The following is a 21,524-nucleotide window of genomic DNA, read 5'->3' as shown; positions in this document are numbered from 1 at the left end:
CAAACAAATATTTTTAGAAGAATATTTCAGCTCTGTAGGTCCATACAATGTAGACAAGTTAATTGTGACCAAAACTTTGATGCTCTAAAAAGTATTTATAGGCAGCATAAAATTAACCTGTGCGACTGCAGTAGTTAAATCCATATCTTCAGAATTGATATGATATGTGTGAGTGAGTGAGTGAGTGAGTGAGTGAATGAGAAGCAAATCAATATTTAAGTCCTTTTTTACTATAAATCTCCACTTTCGACCAGCCCTCCTAAGTGCTCTCTTCTCTCCTTGGAGTTCTTCTTTTGTTTTTGGTGATTTGCATACTTCATACATATATCAACCAACTGAGCAAGGAGGAGAAAGAAAAGAAAGAAAGGATGGATGAAGAAAAGGTAAAGAATAAATAAATCATATTGCACAACAGCCCATTAGGTGGTGATGTGCACTAATAATGAACATTTTAATTTTTTAGTGAACCATTCCTATTTAACCAGACGGAAATGATCAGGGACCTTGTTAGAAAAAACTTAAAGGTGTTTTCTTCTTTAAAAAAAAGTTTTACTCCTAAAGAAATAAATAGTAATTTTGAAACATGTGTATAAAGACATGATCACTCACACTCTAGTTGTATATGTAACCAAATAAAAGCTGTTTTAATTTACATGGAAAGGGTCTAGTCATTGGGGCGGCCATGTTTCGATCACATGACCAGCTGAATACTTCTTGCTTAATTTCAGCATAAACACCCTATTATTGGACACTTTCACTCATGGATTAAATTAATTATGGATGAGAGTGAAGAGTAAATGTCTACAATGGCATCAGTGACTAAAATATATATTATTAGGTGTCAGTGTAAGTGCAAGATGACACAAAAAAATACATTAAAAAAAGATACTGAGTGCACCTTTAAACCACTTGTTTCTAATATTGGGATATTTCAAAAGGATACTGTATGCAGAGCAGTAGTCCCCACACCCAGCCAGAGACAGCACAAAAGGTTTGACTTTTCCATTTATGCATTTGGCAGATGCTTTTATCCAAAGTGACTTACAGTGCACTTATTACAGAGACAATCCCCCTGGATCAACCTGGAGGTAAGTGCCTTGCTCAAGGACACAATGGTGGTGGCCAGACACGGCGTCAGCCGATTTTGCCGGGGCTTCAGCCCCAAGTGTTTTGAGTGTAGCCCCGAATGTATTTTGAAATGTTGACTGACAAATATGAAACCGGACAATAGTAAACCCCCGAAATCACAAGTTGCCTTATTTCATTGTGCTTTGGCTTTGCACATACTGCATACAGCCTGTAAAAATAGATATAGGTCTTAAAAATAATCTAGCCTATAGAATAAGTTTCTTTGCTGTCGGTAGCCTATGGGCTACTCCGTTTCTTCCCTCTGTTGAATATGCAGCAGGTAGGGGAGGAGTTGACATCAACTAACGTTACTTAGTGGCGAGTTAACAGCAGTTAGCAGGAAAGACAGCAAAAATGAAGCAAATGAGGCTTTGGGGATTTTTCCAAAAGAAGTCAGTGGGTAACCAGGAACACTAGTTTTATCACACTGCACTTGTAACGAGAGCCAGCAGGTAGATAGTTGTGCAGTGTGTAAACCTCACTCTCCTGACCTCAAAAGGTGTACAAATGACTGACGCTCCTTGTTAGCGCATATGTCTCTCACGCCGGAGACGTCAGTTCGAGTCTCGTTCGGAGTGTACTTTTCTTGTTTATAAGGTGTTGTTTTCTCTAAGGATAACCAATAAGCATTAACATAAAATGTATGCGTGACTTGTTATGTGATATTAGTTTGTATTAAATAAACACTTTGATTTTTGAAATATACACTAAGCCCCAGATGTCCTTCAATGCTGGAAACGCCTCTGGGGAGGAGAGAGAATGAGTTAGTCGAGGATAGTACTAGATTGGAAGATTTAGGAACTGTAGAAACAGGCCCAGCCAGCGCAAAACTCAAAGAATACCCTTCCACCGGCTTTGGACTACAGAGAAGTGGTTGCTAGTATGCAAATAAAATTGTCTGGGCTAAGCCCCAGATGTCCTTCAATGCTGGAAACGCCTCTAGTGGTGGCTGTGGGGATCAAACCAGCGACCTTCTGATTAACAGTTATGTGATTTAGCCCACTACACCACCACCACTCCTTTTCCTTATTTTACTTGTGTATCAGCAGTCCTCTGGTGTTTAGTAATAATAGGATGTATCCTCCTTTCTCCCTATCACCACAAATGACTGCGTAATCAGTGTTTCTGATCTCTCAGCAGGCATTGTTGACATGTAAACATGTTGGTCATATGTAAATGTATTCATCTGTGACATCACAAAGTTGCGGTAGTTCAGAATTAGCAGTTACTGAAACTTTACTGAAGCTTTTCAGTAAATGGTGTTTTTGGCCTGGGAAGTCCCTGAAAGTTTTGAACAAGTTATTGCATTAACAGAATTGAGTCAAATTGCTCATAGAAGAGATGTCTCTGGGTGTTTCTTAAAACCTGCAATCAGACTGTGAAAGTAAATGTTCTGGAAAGTGATTTTTTGCCCTTTTGTATTGGACCAAAGGTGCCACTCACTCACAGATCGCAAACTTATGGAGAGAACATAGATTTTCAAAAGAGAGTGGAGTAAGGAGGGTGCAGAACCAGTGGGTTTTCTATCTAAAGTTTTCCTGATTAAACACTGGGTGCCGCCATGATGATTCTAATTGCCGCTGGACTGTTTATTTGTTGCGGCCTCTGGCCTGCATAAGAAACAATGTAAAAACGAACAATGCAAGTGTTTCAGATGGAGAACAACAACCATTATGTGTTAGTTGGAGTAAAATTACTTCAAGCCCAACTTTTCAGTTGTTGGCTGTAATAAAAACTCAGTTTATGGTATCAGCTTAATTAATCTTGGTTCATAGCTTTATCCACCCACTTCTTAAACTTTGCTGGATGAGGTACTGTCAATAAACAGCCATTGTGACTGTCTAAAGGATTGGCACCGTGGAGCCAATGCAGCACTAAGAAAATATGCCAATGCAATTGAAAACACTGGAGGTCGGCAAAAGAAAACAGAATATGAATAATTTAACACTTCAGGAAAAGGGTGGATATGCAAACAAAAGCAAGCTCAGTATCTTTAATATGATGTGAGCAGCAATTGGCAGACCCGATGCACCAGAATCCAGGAAACCCACCGAGAGGAGCATTGCTGTTGTTCAGTCTAGGAATTATAAGAGACTGGATGTCCCATACTTTTGCTGAAATGAAGAGCCAATTTGACCTATTGTTGCTGTTTTCTAACGGTGCAAAAATCTCATGCTTTTGTCCCTCGGTGTGACCATGTATAACATCCCATGTTAAAGGATTAAAAATGCTCAACCCTGTGTGTTGCATGGTCAGTAGGAAAGGTTTAATATTCTGAATCTACATGACTGGGCTGTCTCCATGACTACACAATGAAAAACTATACTGTGATTGTACTTAAGCTGTACTCATATCTAAAGAATACTGGTAATCCACCATAGTATAACCTGTAGTACATTGCAGTACAGTTGCCATTTAGTGAACTGTCCCCAGTTTACTCAAGTACAAATATAGCTAGTTGTAAGACATTTGCAGCATAGCTTTAGGACTTAAGTTCAGTGCAGTAGAAGTTAAGCTCAAGGAAGTGGAACTGTTGTTCAATCCAATTCAAAAACAGGCTTACTAAACAGTTACTCTGCAAAATGACGGTGCTATTACTCTTCTTTTGCACTGTGCACTGTTGTTGACAGTAGTTTTCAAATTGCACTGAAATAAAGCTTAACTGCTTTCATTGTAGTAGCCATGCTGTGGTTAAATCATTTGACCTTTAATACATTCATTGCCTCTATTGACAGTTAAATATCCCTGTAAAATTGTATGGTACAGTGGTAAAATATTAACTTGTTAAATGTTAGCTTAACCTGTAGTTAAGGTCAACTGGTCAAATGTAGTCTTTAGTGTGAAAGTTATAAAGGTTGATGGTGACACTTCGAAACATGTTAAATCCAGAGAAATTTATTTATTTGAAAATGTATTTACGGAAGTTACCAGCAAAGACAAAGTTTTATGAAATGATTAAAACCATCATTTCTAACTGCAAGATCCCTGAGTAAATGTAGCACGATATGTGCCAGGCACTTTATGAATAAGTAGATTGTCAGCATTTGTGTGTGTAACCAACCCAATCTCGTAAAAATGTTGACATATTTTATGACTTGGCAATTTCGTATGACTTCGTACGAGTTTGTTCATATACATTTTTACGATTTCATCACATGCAAATGCCCGGATGTCTAATGCGGAAGTAAGCATGAGTTTCACGCACAAGGCATTAAGGACATACTTATTAATATTATGCCCTTACCCAAACTCCTTCTCTAAACCTAACTGATCAGTAGAGTGTAATCATGATAAGAAGTTGTTGTGTGTGACAGAAGCAAGTCATTGTCGCTTATTAGATGCAAACGATGTCCAGCGACATCATTGGCTGTAGTGAAAGTCGTACAAATTCATATGAGTGCAGTACAATAACATATGAATTAGCCAAGTCATATGAATCCTTACGATTTCGCTGTGAGAGTGTGTAGGTGTAACATGTTTTATACAAATATTCTTTATATTCTGCTGCCTATTTGCCAAATATGGTATCTTGGTTTTCTTATGTTGAGGTGTTTTTGTTTAAAATGTTCCCTAGCCATTTAAGGTTATCCTTTCCATGCAATGTCAGTCTCCCATAACACCTACCATTGATGTTTCACATCAATAAAAAATAAAAAAAAAAGATTGTTCACTTGACCCTCTCTCTTGGACTCTCTTATGGGGTCAATGACATCCTCAACTGCCATAAGCTAGTGAGCCAACTTCAAGATTTTTCTTAAAGTAGAAATGCCTATGTTACTTTATGTGAAATCATATATAGTACATTTTGTCCATATTACTTTGTACACAGTGACAGGGACACTTGCCAGCAGAACAGTGATGGTGAAACTGTGTCTTAAGCTACAGTATGTTTAATTTCCTTATTTTGCTATAACCTGACTCAAAAGTACCTGGTCATGGCAGAGACTGCTAGTTTTTACTTCCTTTTTCTAGTCAATGGTGGGCTGAATAATGGCATTAATCAAGCCAGGGACTTTTCAGTGCAGTGCTGCATCTTTATTTGCCCATAGAGTTAAACAGTTACAGGGCAGCTCTTTTAAATGTAATCAGTGCATATACTTATTACCTGGCAAGCAGTTTTTAGGGTCCACAATAATCTAGTAAATTATAATAATAATGGTATAATGCAAATGATGAAAAGAAAAAGGATAACATTTAAGATAATGCCAATACTTAGATATTGGAAATTTATTTGAAACCTTCTTGAGTAACTTTAGTCTACAGAACTGTACACGTCCTCAACTGAATGCAAACCAATGCTGTATGAAACTGTAAAAGAATGGTTATGCCACGCCTACAGTGAAATGTTGTTAAACGGGTGTATAACTTCAGTATTTTAACTTCTCTAGGACATTGCTCACTGTTTTCACAATTACAGTAGCTTATAGCAGCTCTAGCTGTCAGTTCAGGCAGCGCATTGCAAAGTGTTTTAGGAAGTGACGCTACCACCCACCATCAGGAAATGGACTGCTTCTTTTAGTAAATGTAAGTCATGGTTGGAAGGGTAGATCGGTCATGTACCACAGTCAAATACAGAAAGTATTTTGATCATAAGGTAGACCGAGAAAGGAGATAAATATAAAACCACTGCAGGAAGGTGCAACAACTGTACACTGCCTGAAGGAAGGCAGCATTTATTACACTGAGTGTCTTATCAAGGTGAGTAATTTTATATGTGTAGATCTAATTTAATGCTAAAAAGTTATGTTTGAATAAATAAGGCAGTCACTACAGCTTTCGATTATAACCAAAGAAATGTACATGTTTTAGCTTTGAATTAATTTTAGAAGACTTAAATGTCATTTGTTTTCTTTTGAAAGTGATAAAGATTAGAATACGTAGACAGTGTTTATACAGTACAAAAATTATAGTGAAAGCAATAAGGAAGTTATTGCTTACTTGTAGCCACACTGTAACTTTTAAAGTTTTGATGGAAATAAACAAAAATGCTTATTTTGAGTATGATACAAAACTAAATGAAATCTATTTTCCTTTCATAGGATACATATTTTTTGTATGCAGTCTAACTCAATGCAAATTCAATTGCTGTTAGCAGTATTTACATCTGCAGGACATCTAATGTGCAAGTGCAAGCTTATTTAAATAGCACCTATCACACACAGAAGTCATTCAAGGTGCTTTACAGCTTTACAGTTTATATATATATATATATATATATATATATATATATATATATATATATATATATATATATATATATATATAAGATAAAATATAAAATAAAATCAATAAAATAAAAACAAATTGAATAAAAGTACAGACATGTTTTAGTCAGAATATTTAAAATAGATAAACGTGACACAAAAACTGATTATTTCAAAGCAGCGGAAAAAAGAACAACAGCGAGAACCCCATTGAAGTTCGAAGTCGTACATGGAAATTGATTCTTAGGAATCATTTAAGTTCCCTCAAGTACCTCAACTATAACATAGTGCAGGAACACAGTTGATTAGTTTTGGTGTAGTTTCGTGTTTTTTTTCTAACTGTAATAAATAGGCTCTGCTTTTGCGTACATCTGTTATGTTGATGTGGTTAGTAGTGGATGAAGATCCAAGTGCCAATCTCCCTTACTTTGCTATGCTTTCAGGGTCAGCAAGCTTGAAATTTCACTGGGAGCATCTGGATTAAAAATTGTGTATCCAAATTAACACAGAGACAAACTGTCAGACAGAGCCTGGATTTTAGCAGACAGAAGATGATATATTAAATTGTGGCTATATTTTTGGTTGAAGAAACCATCTTATTCCTCCGTCTTCACATGACAGAAAGTGTAGACCTACAGCTCACCATTGAGACCCCTTAACAAAGCAGAAGTTCCTCAAAAATGAATTAATCACAAAATAAATAAATGGCTTGGAGTGTATTTTATTCTAAACAACTGTAGCATATATTCTAATTTTAAAACAATGAGGATTTCATTCTCGTGACAAAACACAGGTTACAAACTGAGCTACCCAGTTTTGAAGAATGAAAAGAATGAATTTTAGTTCCCTTAACATTTGAAGGGGCTTAAATAGCTTTTAAATGTAGTAAAGTCTAACCAAGAGACTATTCTGAATTACTGTACTATACTATATCTTCTGCACTATTTAGGCTCATGTGCTCCACATGTGCTTCAGATTCAAGGTTAAGTGGCATTTGTTAAATTAAAGCATATTGCATTGTTTTGCAGGAAACCCTGGATACTTCACAATGTGCGAGGTGTTAATTGTTCATACCAGTGAGGCCAATGAATGGGCCAAGTATCTGCAGCAAATCTTAGTGGCATCGTGTAACTTTATAGAAGGCTCCATTCTTTTGATTGATGTTTTTGACCAGAATTTGCTGGAAAATCAGGAGCTATTTGACTTTGCATGTGTCAGCAAGTGCATCATGCCTTTGCTGTCTACTGTGTTTTTGGACATGCAGAGAGATCTTGAAGTGCTGGAGACTTTCCGGGAACTTCTTCAACCCCCTGAAAAAGTTGTTGCGTTTTTGTGTGGAGTATCAGAAAGTGAAATTTCAGCAGACTGTTTTGAACACTGGGATCATTGGAGAAAACTCAGTTCAGAAGATGATCCTTCATTATATGTTTCGACAGTCCTTGAGTGCATTAATGATGGTATGTATTCTAAACATTCTCTGACAGTAGAATGCCTCATTCAGCATAAGACAATATTAACATTTGCAATATGGATCACCTCAGATAACTATCTAATACCTGGATATTATTATTATTACTTCATCTCTCCATTTACATCATGCAGCTTGCCTGAAGCAGAGACTCACACCCTGCTAAAGAGTGCACATGAATATCATTTCGTGTTTTCTTTTTAAATGAGAGATTTATATTTTATTTTATTTTAATACTATTTAATTGTAATACATTTTTGAATGAATTGTAAGATAAATATCCATCATAAAAAAGTACAATTTATAACACTTTATACATAACATTTTATAATAACTACACAATATAAATTATTTATAAAGTAGTAGTTTATTTTCACTTTATAAACAGTTATAAAATAGTTTACTACACTGAATATGAATTAATTTTATTTTATCCGTATAAATCCTATTAATGTATTAATGATTTCAAAACAATAAATCACCTATAAACTAATAATTTAGTATTTACGGTAACGCTTAAATATTGTAAAGTTCTATTTGTTAACATTAGTTAATAAAATTATTTAAAATGAACTAACTAACAATAAACAATAATTCTACAGCATTTATTCATTTTAACCTGTCAACATACACTAACACATTACTGAATGCACAATGAACAATTACATTTTCATTAACTTATATTAACAAAGATTCATAAATACTGTAAACAATGTATTGTTCATTGTTAGTTCATGATATTAATGCATTTACTAATGTTAACAAATGTAACCTTATTATAAAGTGCTACCAGATTTACTGTAATGTTTAACATATCATTTCTCACTCAAGCATGTGTAATTCAACACCATGGCCAGGAGATGAAAGGTGAAATTCAACTGGAAGAACACAAGGATGAGTTCAAATTATCTGACATTCCTGAGAGCGTGACTTTACCTGATGAACTAGAGCGGCATGAGGTGAACGATGATGATGTTTGTCCCACTCATGAGCAAACTTATTTAAGTACCCCTGAGACACAAGACGACCAGACCTGCCTCACCGTCCAACCAGACAGAATACTTTGTGGGGTGAGTGCTGAAGTATTTTTGAAGAATTATCTTTAGCAGTTTGAAGATGAGTGACAACTCTATTTTGCATTCAAGTTCAAATTATGTTGATGGTTAGCACAAGAGACTCTTCCTTAAATAAAGACGGGAGTATAAATGTCATTAACACATAAGGAGGTGGCACAGGCGAATTCTAAATATAACTCACATGGTTTGAGATCACATATTTTTGTGCATTTCAAATCAGATTGAAAGACAACATTGGTTTTTGGGACCTCTGGCTAAAAGAGGCTTGAATGAGACGATTTGCGACGCTCGTTTCAATGATTTGATGAAAGAATAATGTTGTAGACATTATTCTTGTCTTCTTTTCATGTCTGCCAAAGTTTATCCTCTGTGTTTTTATTAATCTCTAAAATACACCATGAAGTAATTTTGTACTTTTTAATATTTGATCTGTAATAGTTTTGGTTATGTGATAATGTATGCTTAAATTAAATGCTTAATTTAATTCCATAAAAGAAAAGTTGCTTTATAGGTCATGCGGTGTGACAGAATTTCAGCATTTAATGTGACATTTATTAGATGGTTTGTTAACATTGTGTCAACGTTTGTTTGTTTTTTTTTTTTTTTTCAGTTTTCTCTACAATTAAAAAGTATGTGGTAGAAAATATTTTAAATGTTTTTTACTTTTTGAAATTTGGGAAATCCAAGTGGTTTACGATGTTGTAAACTAGCTCTTTGCTCACTCAGCATTTAAAAGCATTTGCTGAATCGACATTAGACTAATTTTGGATTAGCCAGTGTTACTCTACCTCAAACCACAGTTTCTCATGACTTTCCCATCTTTTGTCTGTCCCTATATAGACTTGCATAATTATTTATATAATCTTGGTTAAGAAATTCACTGGTGAGGGCAGCGTGGAGGTGGAGTTTCACTCTCAGCACTCAACACCTAAACGAATGCCTGGAACTCTTGTAAACGAGTGCATTGTTACTGTACAGTCACCTGGTAAGACCAAATGCACCAAAAAGAGGAACTTTTTATGTCAGTTCCTCCATTCCATTTTTCACTTTCAATTGAATTTAAATATTGTTTCCTGTGTATGTGGTCATTGACTATAAAAGAAGCAGTGTGTTTGAGGTTTTGAAATTTTTTTGTTTTCTAAACAACATTTGTTTCTTTTCTAAAGTTCATCTGATGTTTGTTTTCTTAATAATCTGCTTATGTTTGTGCTCTAAAGTTTGTCTAGTTTTGTTTTCTAATATATGTTGTTTGTTTTCTAAAGTTTCTGTTGTTTTGTTTTACTTCGTTTAGATATGCCAGCTGGAAATGTGTCTTTAACTCTTTATAATAACGAGTCTGTGATCTGCTCAACGACAGTAAATTATTACACAGAAATTGAGGAAATTTCCAGATATCTAGAGAAAGCAACTGATCCTATGCAGTTCATGTGTCAGGTAATGATGAAACTTCAAAACAGTTAGTAAAAAACATTCAGTAAAAGTCTTTCTTGCAATAAAATAGGTTACATAATCTACAAAGACCCTGTAATATTGAAGTAGTTTAAAAAGTGACAGAGCCCTCAGGTTCAAAGGTGGCCTGGCATTGAACAACAGATGTCTGGATGGCTCAGTAACTCTGATCAGTTCTGCATAATTAATTGATTAGTCTATAACAATAAAAGTCCATAAATACTTTTCTGTCCTGAAACAGGAACAAAGAAACAGCTGTTAAAAATAAACAGCTTATCATAAAAAATTAAAAATACATTAAAAAGACTGTAAAACGTTTTATAAATTATTTTGTGTACACATTTCCACCATAAGATTTTCCTAACACCTTTTAATCCTTTCATTTAGGAAACGTCTGCTAATAACTTTTATTTCAATGGAGATTTGTTTTTTTCACAATATGTTTTGATCCTATAAAATGAAATTTTCAGGCATTTGATATCACATCAAATGTGCCAGATTCCCTGGATAATTTGCTTGCTGACTCTCTCAAAGAACTAATGCCTCTGAATGGATTACAAATATTTGGAATTAGTCAAATTGCACAGGAGAACACATCAGCAAGTAAGTGATTTAATGCTAATTTTGTATTTACTTCTTATGAAGGTAGATTGATTATAACACTAAGTTAACACTTTATTTGTTCTATCTGGACTTCTTATTTGTTTTTAATCAAAGACATTATTTTCAAGGCCATTGACAATAAACCGTGTCAACAGAAGGAATGTTTTCAAACCTCTTGTGTTTGTCAGATGTCAAATTTAGTTATTTGCTTGCAGAGGCTGTTTAAAATGTGAAAAAAGCGTATCAGTAAATGATATATGTACATCACCTTTCAAAATGATTTGGGATTTGGCTTGAAATTTGGAGAAAGCAAGAATGAGATGTTGCAATTGTTTTGTGGACTGTTTTCGCCAAAGTCTAATAAGAGTCTAGTGACTTACAAGAACGGTGGCCGGATGGATAATTATCTCAAAAGCAGGAAACATTGACATTTCCTTTATTTTTATCTTTTGCCCCTCAGATCACCGTGACGTGGAACTCCCAACACTGCTTCACTTCTCAGCCAAGTATGGGTTAAAGAAATTGACATCTTTGTTAATGCGGTGCCCTGGAGCCTTGCAGGCCTACAGCGTGATGAACAAAGATGGAGATTACCCTAACAAGCTGGCAGAGAAGAGTGGCTTCTCAGATTTAAGACAGTTTATGGATGAATATGTTGTGAGTTCATTGAGTACATTTTTTATAAATATTTGGCTTAATGCTTTGAATACATGATGACTCCTGCAACTAATAACATCAATGCATGCTAAACTAAATATCCTTGTCATGCAAAAGACATCCTGACACAACATGATTAGATTAGAATTCGAAAGAAGTATTATGGGCAAGTTCATTGCATGGAATATTAGTAATGGAAATCTTAATATGCCGTTACGCTATATACTCTATATGATTGTTTTATAATCAATATACAGTGATACAGCAATATTTGTTGATTGATTATTGCCTATAGCAATTTTCTGAGATATCCTTTATTTTTAAATGTTTTTTTTCCATGATGCTATTTATTTGTTTCATTAAACTAAATAGGAGACAGTGGACTTAATGAAGGCCCATATGGAGGAGTCCCAGAATACCCCTGGAAATGAAGATGTCTATGAGGATATGTTGACAACTTCCCATAATTTCATCACAAGTTATGGGGAGAGTGAGGACATTTACGAGTGCATGAAGAATCTGAATCCTAATATGGGTTTGGGTATGGCACTCTCATTCAAAACTTGAGTATACATTTTTTGCAATTTTATACATCAAATGCACATGCCAAATGGCAGATAATAAAGTCACATATGTAGACATGACGGGACATGTTTAATAGGCTTACTGCATGTAAATACATTTAAGATGTTGTGAAAAGGTGTAATTAAATATGTACATACAAACAATCCATATTTTTACAGATGATGACTTAGAATGTGTTTTGAAGAACTCCAACCCTGAGGAGACAATGCTGAGAAATTTTTTTGGAGGTACAACAATACGAGACATTGGACACAATAGTCATTTATGTCTGCAAAGATCTAACATTGTCATGGAATTGCATCTATAATTTAATAAGGGCATAATACAAAAATGTCCAAACGCCCTTCCACTTGTCCTTAATGTAGATATGAATATGCCTAAATTCTTCTAGCCTCTGGAAACCTATTATTTAAAAACATCACCAAGGAAGCATAATTTGTGAAGTCCCACAATATTATCCTCATATTTGTATAGCAACACACAGGGATATGAGGAATCAATCAAAACTTGATTAGATTAGACTGTTGGCCTAGCCTTACTGAATCTGTATCTAAGTTTGCACAGTGTGCAACCTGTTATGTACCATTTTTGAGCCTTTTATACGTTTTAACTGTCAAATAATATGACACCATACTTTCTTAATTTGAAAACCAAAGTGACATACTGTTACCTTACTAAGTCTTGAAGTCTCTTTTAGCACAACCGGACAAGTGTTTACAATCCTTGGAACGTAATTCAGTCAATGGTGGATATCCTGACATGGATGGTGATGATTACCATGACATGGGCATTGATCCGGAAATCAGTGGGGAAATGGAGGACGACCTGTATAACGTGTGCTACAGTGAGCAAATTTATGACACCGTGGAGCCTCCTTTCAGCATTGGTCCTGAAGTTCTCAAACGCCCACCTGCACCCATTCCACGGCCACCCAGTCTGCCAGAGCCTGATAATGCAACCTACATTTCTAAAGGTAGTAAACAAAAGTGAACCACGGTTCAGGTACAGCTGATCTAATTTGATTTGCTACAATTTCAAGTTATTGACACTTGAAAAACAGGTGTACTAGTCACCTTTTTAAGATTCACAATTGTGATTCACAACAGTGTTTTTACTATGAGAAAATAACATTTGTCATCTTTTACAGTGTTTTCCCCCAAGGACTCTGTATACACATTAAGTAAAAAGCCAGAGAGAGATTCGTCTTTAGGTATGAAAGTGTATCAGCCTTAATGACATCCATATGTTATGGGAGGTGTGCATAAGCATGGCTTCATTAAGTTGAAAATAAAAGTATAATATGATAATTAATTGTCAATTGGGGGCAGCATGGTGGCTCAGTGGGTAGCACTGTTGCATCACAGCAAGAAGGTCCTGAGTTTGAGTCCGACTGGGCCTATGTGTGGCAATATTTGCTATAGACTCCAGCACTACCTGTGACCGTACATAGGACAAGCGGCTATAGAAGATGGATGAATTGTCACACTTGTCTTTTCTAGAACCTGTACCGCTGGTGCGAGATAGGGACATGAGCAGTCACCATGACCCCTTTGCAGGCATGAAGACCCCTGGACAGAGGCAGCTCATCTCTCTGCAGGAGAGGGTCAAGGTGGGTGAGCTGACCGTTGAAGAGGCAGTGCAGGAGTTCAAGGCTTGGCAGTTTGATCAAGATAAAAGATCACACTCCCTCCGCTTTCAACAGGTAAAAAATGTCATGATATTTGTTGAAATAGAAGTCTGTCAAATGAATTATGTGTGTGTGTTTTTTGTTGTTTCTGCAATTTCTGTGACAACAGCAACTTTTAACCTTGCAAATGTGTGACATTTTACTTCAAGGAAAATTTGCAGAGATTAAGAAACAGCATCACCCGGCGCTGTAGAGACAAGGGGACAACTGGTAAGGAAACACAGGACACTTATGTCGCACATGTTCTTTATCTATGTACAGTGGGGTTCAAAAGTCTTTGTCCACATCTGGCATTCAAAATCTAAATAAAAAAACCTGGAAATAAATGTGAAGTTTTAGAGTTTTGAAAACATTTAAACTAACGTTTTGATGCAAAATAATACGATTTTTTCAGCTAAGCAAATTTTTGAAATTGACTGTTATTTTGTTCAAAAAGTATGATTTTTTTGCATCTGCACAGGAAGTTTTTTATTTTTTTGAATATTCTGAAATCATGCCAGGAAAAAATAGATCATAACATTTTTCTCAAACTTGTAGAATCATGCTCACTCAAATGCATGCTCTCATTAAAGCAGGGGTAGGGAACCTTTCTCCCATTGCACAAAATGCACATTATAATTTCCAATTTTTTTTTAACACATCTGTAATTAAAGTAATATTTCTTTTTACTTTTTTATCTGACAGTAAAGAACAGAAAGGATATTAAAAGACAAATTTTTCAAGGAAAGTGAAGTGCAGTATCTTATCTTTGATGGACAAACATTACATGGAAGAAATGGTCTGTTTTAAACTCAAGCACTTTTCAATAAATAACAAGGCGATTTTCCAGTTATTCCAGTACTTATATTTCTAAAACTAAATTTAAGCACTTTAAGCACTTCAGTAAACAGTGTTGGAAAATGGAGCGGTAGGGGTAAAATCAAGCGATAGAAAGATTATTATATTTGACAGGTCATTCAATTTATGATCACATGGACAGAGATCAAGGTACCAAATAAAATAAAAAACTGTTTTGCCGCGATATGTTTTGTCATTTTTTTTGGTTTGCGATATATCCAAATTCGATAACATATTTTCCCATACCTATTATTCTACAATATTTTGCTTTGCACTCAATTAAAATTATTATAATAATTATTTTAATTGTATTTTTTGTTATAGTTAATTTAAAAAATCAAGGCCTTTTTTTTTTTTTGCTTTTAATGTCCTCGCGGCCCAGGTAAAATGGTCTCTCGCGGGCTGTATACGGCCCTGAGGCCTGACGTTCCCCACCCCTGCATTAAAGCAAATGAGGAGCTGATAATATTAATTATAATAAAAATATATATTAAATTATAAAAATGCTAACAGTATTGTCAGAATTTAACTTTGGAACACCACTGTAAACAATATCTGGTAATTATATTATGTTATAGCGTGCAAGAATTTTCAGTATTACTTTGTAAAGGCACAACAGAATTTGTTAGCAAATCTCACTACAGTTTTTTATGTTTGTACCATTAGATCTTAAGATTACACCACCAATGCAAACAAATGTTCAGTGGGTGTCTCATACGAACATTAATTGCGCGGTATATGAACATGCACCTCGATTGGTTACCCAACAACCTCCTGTTAGTAGACCGCTGCAGAGAGGAACCTGGCAGACAGGAAGCACCTCCAGCACTTCTAGTATGTAATGAATAACTTCTTTAATCTCACACAATAATATCGTTTGAAAATTATACTAGTAATAACAGAAACTGTGCAATTTACCCTGCTTTACAGCCCATTCTTTACAGACATTCTGCCATTTAATTTGGTAGAATGTCCAGATATGGGTTTTAGTGGAGACTTATTGGATCTTTCTACCTGATGAATATCATAAAGTACAGAAGTGTGACCAGAGATGAATAGCATGGCCTTTATGTTTTATTTCTACAGGTATTAGCAGAACAGGTTATCTGTAAACTGTCTTATTAAAACTTAATTGAATTGTTCATTCAAAAATGAAATTCACTCATCATTCACACACCCTCATGTTCTTCCAAAATTGTATGACTTTCTTCCATGAAACACAAAAGATATTAGATGTTAGTCTCAGTTATCATTCACTTTAATTGTGTGGAAAAAAGATGCAATGGAAGTGAGTGGTGACTGAGACTAACATTCTCCTAATCTAGAAAAGATGGAACCGAGATATTCATCAAAACATCTCCTTTTGTGTTTAAAGAAAGTCATACAGCATGACTTTACCAAAACATGAGGGTGAGTAAATTATGACATCATTTTTATATTTGGGTATACCATTTTTTTTTAAGTCACAGAACTCATGTTTACAACTATAGAGCATTTCAACAATGTAATTCCAAGTGTTTGACATGAGCAGGTTGTGGCAGTCACAGATTGAGCATTCAGAGCACTGTCAGCAACAGCAGTGGGGCAGATGGTGAATGTGAGGTAAACTCATATACTTTTATAATTTTTCTCAAGCATTTGGATGATTACAATAATTATAAGTGCTTTTACCTGAATCAAGGTTTAGACTGTATTGTTAAAATGTATTTCATCTGGTGAATGTGTACAGATCATTTTACAGTAGAGAAGGATTTCCTTGATTTTGCATGAAGATAAATGCAGTAAAGACAAATTTGAATGAACCATATAAGAAATTGCAGTACACTTAATATTTGCTATGCCTTTATATATATTTTTCTGTTTAAAATGTGTTCACTTGCATGATTTAAGGAGCCTCCAGATATTCCTCTTCCACCACGGCCATCCCGCCCTATAGTGGATACTCCACCAGTGCTCCCTCCACCCAGAGTCCCGCCACGCACAACAGAGCGGTATGTGTTACAAACAACTGCACTTTATAAGTTAAGACATAGTTTTTAGTCTTGTCATGGCAGTACTGTGAAGTGCTCTTGTAACTACACTTTAGAAGTAAGTTAAAAACAGAAGAGCCATGTTCCACAGCGAGTCTTCAGATGGGAACCTGTTAACAGAGAGTTTTGGCCTTGAACTTTTTTTTTTCTGAAAAGTTTCGAGAAGTATTATCTGATGTACCAGATTACTGGATATAAGTTTGTAGGTGAAGCAAAGATGGTTCAAATATGAAACTCTACACCTCCCCATGTGACAAACCACAGCATCAATCAAACTCTTCCAACCACAAACTCAGAGTTTGCTTAACTTTCCATCAGTAACTTTATCATGTATACACATAAAACATTAAATTATGTGAAGAGGTGAGTTTGGTTCCACAAAATGCAATGCAGATGCACCTTGCTTTCTGTCAGCTGCAGACACGGATAAACACATAGTCACTGTGTAGTTTAGAGGCGGCTTTAAATACTTAAACAAGGGAGATAAGACCAATCACAATTTAATTGCTAGTAAAGAATAACTAGATTCTAATTTTAGAACATTCAAATATTTTTATGAGGTCATCACTGTCACAAATTCTATCAATTTAAGTCAAAGAGAGATTTTCAAAATGTAATCTTATTTTTATTTTTTTTAAGTATCAGGTTTACAAACCCTAAAATATACTGCACACCTAAGGCTGAAAAAGCTGAAATTATCTACAAAATAAAGTTTGAATGGAGCTCATTTAGAAAATAAAGTATTCATGGCAAGAATTCATTCAAATTTAACCCACTGTCTCTTAGGAACACGGAGAGCATGCTGAACGAGCGCTATGTATCAACTCCTACCCGTCCTGTTCCTCTGGCACCCCCTCAAAGGCCTATGATACCTCCACCACTACCAAGACGGATGTGGTGATGGTCTTCTTCAAAATGGGTGGCTTTCGATCTGTATGACTGTGCAATTTTTGTGTCCAGCCTTTCAAATCTGAAAAAGTATATTCAAGAAGGGGTAAAAGACAATGGATCAGTGTCCAATTCTTCAAGTGTTTGAGCTGATCTAGACTGACTTACAATGAAAACAACCATTATAACTTTTATAAGTGTTAATTTATAAAATGTCTTCAGCTAAAGCAATGCAATTTGGGTTCACTGATATGGCTGCTTGTTTGCTACAATATGCAGCTTTTCATTTTGTGCTCTCTGCATACAGTTAGTTATAGCAAACATCAAAATCAAGAACTTACCTACCTTTTTTATTAGAACTCTGTGCAATGAAGTACTCTTTGTGTTGACTGTGTTCAGTGGAAATCAGATTTAAAGTTGATTGATTTTCAACATTTATTAATGAATGAACTTTTCACTCCTGGCTACAGTATTTTTATCACCTTAAACTGAGCATTGTGCGTGAAACTAAGCAGAAAATGAAAGTAGTGCATTTTACAGCACAAAATGTGTGAGTGCATAGTGTGACGAAAACAAGGGACAGTCTGTGTATGTGTTACTGTTCTGTTTGTTAATGTTTGTTGATCCGTGATGACTGATTAATAAAATGTTTTCTGTGTTTGCCCGGAGTGGATGGATAAATATAAAACCTGAATGGATGAACCTGAAAATAAACATAAAAACTATTTTAAGTGCGTGTGTAGGGTTTTAAAAACACAAGGATTAAATAATAAGAAGAATTATTATAAGTGATATTATTGTTGTTTTTAATATGTTATTGATATATAAATATAATATAAATAATTATTTTAATTTACACGATCAGCTGGTGTGATTTTGGCTTCATGCATTTTGGATTTTTATTTTGCCTGATTTTCAAAATACTGTTTTTCATCGAGGATGAGTTGGTAATTTGGGACCTCTTGTGGAAATTTGTAGGAAGTGCACCAATATGGAGTTATATGTGTGCCACATTTCTGTGCGCACAAAATGATATTTTGAGAGCACAATTGTGCTCATAAGTGTGCGCAAAATTATTCTTTGAGCGTTCAATGTTTTATTTTGATAGTACAACAATTAAATTTTTGCACAATATTATACTTTGAGAGTGCAAAATTTTATTTTGAGCACACAAAAATGTTCTGGGTGTGCAAAATTATGTTTTGAGCACACAAAAATGTATTTTGCATGCGTGTTTTGTAAAGCAATGTATCTCCTTGCAAAGATGAATTCACTTTGAGCAAACAAAAATCAACTTTTCACTTTTTTTACAAAATCCTACTTGAAAAACTGACTGAAAACCCGGCGGACCTCTTAAGTGGCCGCTGTGAGAGTGCGGACAACATCGTGTTCGCACCGCACCTGTACCCAAAATAACATCACCCTTCAAGCGTTTTTTCCTGAGCTTCCCAAAGGGGCAGGCCCCCCACAATGTGTGGGGCCCCATGCAATTGCGTGCTACTGGCTATTTGGTACATTCTTAGTCAAGCTAAATCGCTAATATTGATCCAAACAATAACAGAATATGTTCTCTTACAACTCAGTACATTTCATATTTATTAACGCATATTCACGTCGTGCCTTCTAACACGACCTAGTTGAAACCTCTCTACAATATTAGTGCCAATATTCTAATATCTGAATCACCATTTCCACAGAATTTCTTCCTTCAAGACAGCAATCATCTCTTGTCTAGAAACCCCATACCATTCGCCGTCGATATACACGAGTCAGTGGGTGTAATCTTCTCGGCAACAAGAAGACTCCCCATTCCCCCGTAGTGCTCCGGCGAACATCACTCGGCCTCGCCACATGACGCTTCGCTGGTGAACGGGCCTCAGCATCCTGATTCCCCGCAGCGCTATGGCAGGTGTTGTGTATCTTTACAAAGCAATTGTATATTGTGTATTGTATATTGTGTGGTATAAATAGATATTTATTTATATATCTAAAAGAGTCACTTATGTGTCCGCGTCTTTTTAAAGATGTCATTCTGTAAGTGTTCTTTGTGCGAGAGTCACATTCCGCCATCAGAACAGCATGAGAGTTGCGTTTTACTGTCTGAGCCATGGAGTTAGCTTTCATGGAGTCAGACTGTCCTCACTGAATGGGCATGAGTCTCAAGACGCTTTGCTCACGAATCGCCCTCGTTTTGAGGGACGATTCAGCCTTGCGCCCTCCCAACCGCTTCTTGTGTGATACCTGAGGATTCACTAGGAGGCACGGTGGGGCCGTGAGGTTGAGCAGGATGAATTTGAGGTGGTCCTTGTGCCGGCACACGCCCCGCGAGCCCCTCAAATGGGCAGTGGTGGCTCAGTGGTTAAGGCTCTGGGTTACTGACCAGAAGGTCAGGGGATCAAGCCCCAACACCACCAAGACACCACTGTTGGGCCCTTGAGCAAGGCCCTTGAACCTATCTGCTCCAGGGGCGCCTGCACTCTGACCCCAGCTTAGCTGGGATATGTGAAAAATAAATAATTTCACCATGTATATGCATTTTTTTTTTTTTCAATCTTTAGGAAATGCATGTTTTTTTATTTGTGAGACGAGTTCTGTTCCTCTGAAAGAGCGAGCGGCCTCGTCTCGTTCCGCAGTTCTGATGCTGGGAATGATAAAGACGATGTAATTTATCTCGCTGCATCAAGCAAGTAGTCAGTGGATGATGCTGCCGCCCCTCCCCCTGCAAGGGTGAGGAGCATGCACGCGCCACTGACAGGGAAATGCTCTGCATCCTTACAAGGGCTGTCGATAGAGCTTAACCTCCAGTGGTGTCCCCAGAGGAACCTGAACAGTCTCGCCTCAATGAACGGTTGCTGTAGTCCGGACATCGTCAAGTGGCCGCTTTCTGCAACTCCTGCCCCATTCTTCCCCGAAGTTCATAATTTACTGTCTAAGTCCTGGCACGCGCCCCTCTCAGCACGCTCATGCAGTGACGCCATCCTCTCTAAAGTGGATCATGGGGAAGAAAACGTTTATGCCCAACAACCCCCTGTGGGGGAGGTGGTAGTGGCACACCTCTGCCCAGCGAGTAACTGGGGTTGGAAATCACGCCCCATACATCCGTCCAAGCCATGTTGACATACGTCCACTCTGGTTAGGAAAGGTTACTCAGAGGCAGTGTTCCAGGTATTTCAAGCCAAGCTCCTCAAGCAAATGGACGAGCAATCCTTAGATCCAGAGACATTCAAAGAGCTCCGCACCACTACAGACTTAGCGCTGCGTGCCACAAAATTCACTGCGCAGGCCATCAGCAAGTCAATGGGCAACCTGGCAGTTCTGAATCAAAATATATGGCTGACCCTCACAGAAATGAGTGATAGTGAAAAAGCCACTCTGTTGGATGCTCCAGTGTCTCCAGCTGGCCTTTTTGGCGGCTCAGCAGTTTGCTGAGCTTTACGTCACGACTCAGCTGCAGTTACAGGCTATGAGACACTTTATGCCCAAATGGAGTACATCACAGCCGGTTCGCCCTCACTCTGTTTAGAGCCAGCGCCTGACTATAATCTCCATTCCTGCTGCCTCAGCGCTGACACCTGCCGCCACCGGTGAGGCCATGCAAGCCATGGCCCAAACGGAAGCAGCTGTGTCAGTACCTGCCTCGAGCCAGCAGAACAAACCCCTCCGTGTAGTAAAAGCGTCCCTGATGGGCACAGCCCTATGCAGCAGAAAGCAGAGCCCGTGGTTCCCTCCGGGTCTGCCCCAAAGAAGGCTCAATTGGAGACACAAAACACTGTTCCCATCTCCTCAATGCTGTTTGGTGGGAAAGGAATATTGTTGTTCACAATATTGTTAAAAATGTTGATTCTGTGTCTTGCACATACAGAATTCAATAAATTGCAATGAATGCAAAAAATATACAGCATAAAGAATACA

At 36.8% G+C, this 21,524-nt stretch overlaps 1 protein-coding gene across 2 annotated transcripts; it reads left to right on the top strand.

The window, feature by feature from the left end:
- Positions 1-5,544: 5,544 nt before the first annotated feature.
- Positions 5,545-18,347, top strand: LOC127617425 (phosphoinositide 3-kinase adapter protein 1-like). 2 transcript variants are annotated; one of them, XM_052089387.1, is made up of 17 exons: positions 5,545-5,652; positions 7,361-7,789; positions 8,632-8,870; positions 9,717-9,861; positions 10,168-10,310; positions 10,796-10,928; positions 11,389-11,585; positions 11,958-12,126; positions 12,329-12,397; positions 12,868-13,143; positions 13,318-13,380; positions 13,670-13,872; positions 14,007-14,067; positions 15,361-15,528; positions 16,226-16,296; positions 16,585-16,685; positions 17,511-18,347. In XM_052089387.1, the coding sequence occupies exons 2-17, from the start codon at positions 7,381-7,383 to the stop codon at positions 17,623-17,625; spliced, it is 2,562 nt and encodes an 853-aa protein (XP_051945347.1). In that variant the 5' UTR covers positions 5,545-5,652; positions 7,361-7,380; the 3' UTR covers positions 17,626-18,347. The 2 variants fall into 2 exon arrangements, with proteins under 2 accessions (XP_051945347.1, XP_051945346.1); XM_052089386.1 differs by having other exon boundaries at positions 5,560-5,826.
- Positions 18,348-21,524: the final 3,177 nt, after the last annotated feature.

Source organism: Xyrauchen texanus, chromosome 24 (assembly GCF_025860055.1).
Source record: "Xyrauchen texanus isolate HMW12.3.18 chromosome 24, RBS_HiC_50CHRs, whole genome shotgun sequence".
Taxonomy (NCBI): Eukaryota; Metazoa; Chordata; class Actinopteri; order Cypriniformes; family Catostomidae; genus Xyrauchen; species Xyrauchen texanus.
Note: the sequence above shows the minus strand (reverse complement) of the source record. Positions and strands in the feature narration are given on the sequence as shown.

Coding starts and splice junctions, on each gene's coding strand:
- LOC127617425 (XM_052089387.1), top strand. CDS start 7,381: ATGTGCGAGGTGTTAATTGTTCATACCAGTGAGGCCAATGAATGGGCC. Junction 12,398..12,867: donor GCTGAGAAATTTTTTTGGAG/GTACAACAATAC, acceptor AGTCTCTTTTAG/CACAACCGGACAAGTGTTTA. Junction 13,381..13,669: donor AGAGAGAGATTCGTCTTTAG/GTATGAAAGTGT, acceptor TGTCTTTTCTAG/AACCTGTACCGCTGGTGCGA.